The sequence below is a fragment of the Echinops telfairi genome, unplaced genomic scaffold, assembly GCF_000313985.2.
Source record: "Echinops telfairi isolate 266 unplaced genomic scaffold, ASM31398v2 ScPeMD7_7465;HRSCAF=8503, whole genome shotgun sequence".
Taxonomy (NCBI): domain Eukaryota; kingdom Metazoa; phylum Chordata; class Mammalia; order Afrosoricida; family Tenrecidae; genus Echinops; species Echinops telfairi.
In genome coordinates, this window is record NW_022111365.1 from 4,586,835 (window position 1) to 4,589,452 (window position 2,618).

At 53.8% G+C, this 2,618-nt stretch overlaps 1 protein-coding gene across 1 annotated transcript in view; it reads left to right on the top strand.

Moving 5' to 3' along the window:
* Positions 1–2,618, top strand: part of KIRREL3 (kirre like nephrin family adhesion molecule 3) — a 171,643-nt gene that overhangs the window by 140,643 nt on the left and 28,382 nt on the right. Inside the window, exon 8 of the mRNA XM_045283646.1 lies at positions 1,593–1,741. Within this exon, the coding sequence (XP_045139581.1) occupies positions 1,593–1,741 (149 nt within the window). The remainder of the gene's footprint in view (positions 1–1,592; positions 1,742–2,618) is intronic.

Genomic DNA, 2,618 nt, shown 5'->3' on the forward strand with positions numbered 1-2,618 from the left:
CACACATTCTCTCTCACACACACACACACTCTCTCCCTCACACACAGCCACACACACATGCACACACCACACATTCTCTCTCACACGCACACACACTCTCCCTCACAAACGCAGCCACACACACATGCACATACCACACATTCTCTCACACGCACACACACTCTCCCTCACAAACACACATGCACACACCACACATTCTCTCTCTCACACACACACACTCTCCCTCACAAACACACAACCACATACACATGCACACACCACACATTCTCTCACACCCCCTCACTCATACGTACACTCACACATATATAAACTCTCCCTCCCACATGCAGGTATGTGCACGCCCTCAATGCAGACCTAAGGCCACCCCACAGAATGCTCATGTATGGGCCCAATGCCCGACCCCAGGGCCGGCACCCAGACAGCCCCAGGCTGGGCAGTCTCCCCTCCCCTGGTGCACTACTGCCTCACTGCGGGAAGGCGGCAACCCCACCAGAGCCCAGGACTGAGTCAGGGCCTCTGAGGCACGCAGCCCCTGGGACAAAGATGCAGGGAAGCCGGGCGGGCTTTCCGGGAGCAGGCCACCGCAGCCCAGCCCGCCCCAGGGCAGGAGTTGGGCCAGGAGAGCTGAGACAACGGGCCAAGGGGAGAGGAGACCTCACTTCCCGCACGATTTCTAACTGTTTGGAGTGTAAGCTCCTGACCCCGTGTGTCTGCATGTGTGTGTCCATCTGCATCTGGCGCACACACCCTCTGCGCCCATGGACTCAGCCTCCTTCACCAACGTCACTCGAGACAGGGCGACCATAGAGCTCCGAGCCAAGCAGCCAAGCTCTGTGTTGACAGACAGTGGACTTACCCAGCCGGGTCCCCGCCAACTGACAAACGGAATAACCAACCCACCTCCCACCAGCACAACTCACCCATCAAGCGAGCCGTGACCAAGTGACCAAAGCCCACCATGACTGCTCGGGTGGATTGAATTGTGTGCCTCCCCCTCAAAACAACCAAATATATGTATATAATAAAACACACATATTGTAAATAATAGTAAATTTATATGTATATAGTAAATCCTCACCCCTAGGTTGATGGATGTAATCTCATTTGAGAACAGGGTTTTCTTTATTACATTAGTGAGCATATGCCAGTTGAGAGTATGCAGTAAGCCCCCACCACCATGGTGTAAACTGAGCTGCTGGAGCCCACAGAGATGGGGGGTAGATGCCAGGTCACAGGAAGGTCACCAGGCAAGGAGGGACAGAGGCTGAAGAGAGGCAAGGTTGGCCCTTGCCCCAGAGCTAGCCGGCAGGCACCCTCGCCTCTGACCTGCTGCTCCCAGCTGTGGGGAACCGTCGTTCTGGCTGCGAAAGCCCCCGTGTGCTGTTTCTGTCTTAGCGGTGTTGGGTGACTAAGGCAGGGGAAACAGGACCGCAGCAAACCTGGCCCGGGCACACCTCAGGGACTTTGCCCAGGGCCAGCACCCCGTGCTCAGGTGGGCCGGATGCTCCCAGCTCCCAGAGAGACATGCCCCAGGAGAAGGGGCACCCCTACTACTCGAGGGCCACCCCAGGCCCACAGAGCCTCTCTTGCAGGTGGGCCAAAAAAGGCCACATCATCCGGGAGGCGTCGGGAGAGGTGTATCGAACCACAGCAGACTACACGTACTTCACCGAGCCTGTGTCCTGCGAGGTCACCAACGCCCTGGGCAGCACCAACACCAGCCGCACGGTGGACGTCTACTGTGAGCGCAGTGCATGAGGCATCTGCCAGCAAGGGGTGGGGCTGGGGAGGCCTGGGAGCCTGTCTGGATTCACTCAGGCCCACAATGCTTTGCACCTGACAAAGAGCTCCCTGGCTGGGTTTCAGGTCTGGTTTGAGCCTCCCATTGAGGCAAATGATGATTACTCCAGGGACTCAGATGAGGAGTTGGGCACCCAGGATCACACAGCAAGTGGGGGGAGGGGGCAGAATTACGACTGAGACCGTTTTGGTTGTTGTTGTTTTGTTGTTGTTTTCTTTTGCTTGTTTTTGTGCTTATTATTATCTCCGCATGTCTAGCTAGATGAGATAGGCTGGATAAACGATCCGGAAGAGAAAACAACGGGACCGACGGTTCTAGGGAGACACGGGGGAGGGGGAGGCGGGGAAAAGGAAGAGCGTGTCAACAAACCCAGGGACAAGGTAATAACAAGTGATCTAAAATCGATGGCAAGGAGGGCGTAGGATGCCTGGTCGTGCTTGATCAAGTGCAATGTAGCCAAGAGGAATTACTGAGAGTCAAATGAAGGTCAGACATGATAGTGGGACAAGAGGAAAGTAAAAGGAAATAGAGGAAAGAACTAGGAGGCAAAGGACATTTATAGAGGTCTGAATACAGGCATCTATAATGTAAATATATTTATATGAAATAGGGAAATAGATCTCTGTACATATATTTATAGGTTTAGTGTTAAGGTAGCAGATGGACATTGGGCCTCTACTCAGTACTCCCTCAATGCAAGACCACTTTGTTCTAATAACCCAGCATTCTGTGATGCTCACCTTCCCAACATGATCGCTGAAGACAAAAATGTGTGCATAAGCAAATGTGGTGAAGAAAGCTGATGGTGCCCGGCTAT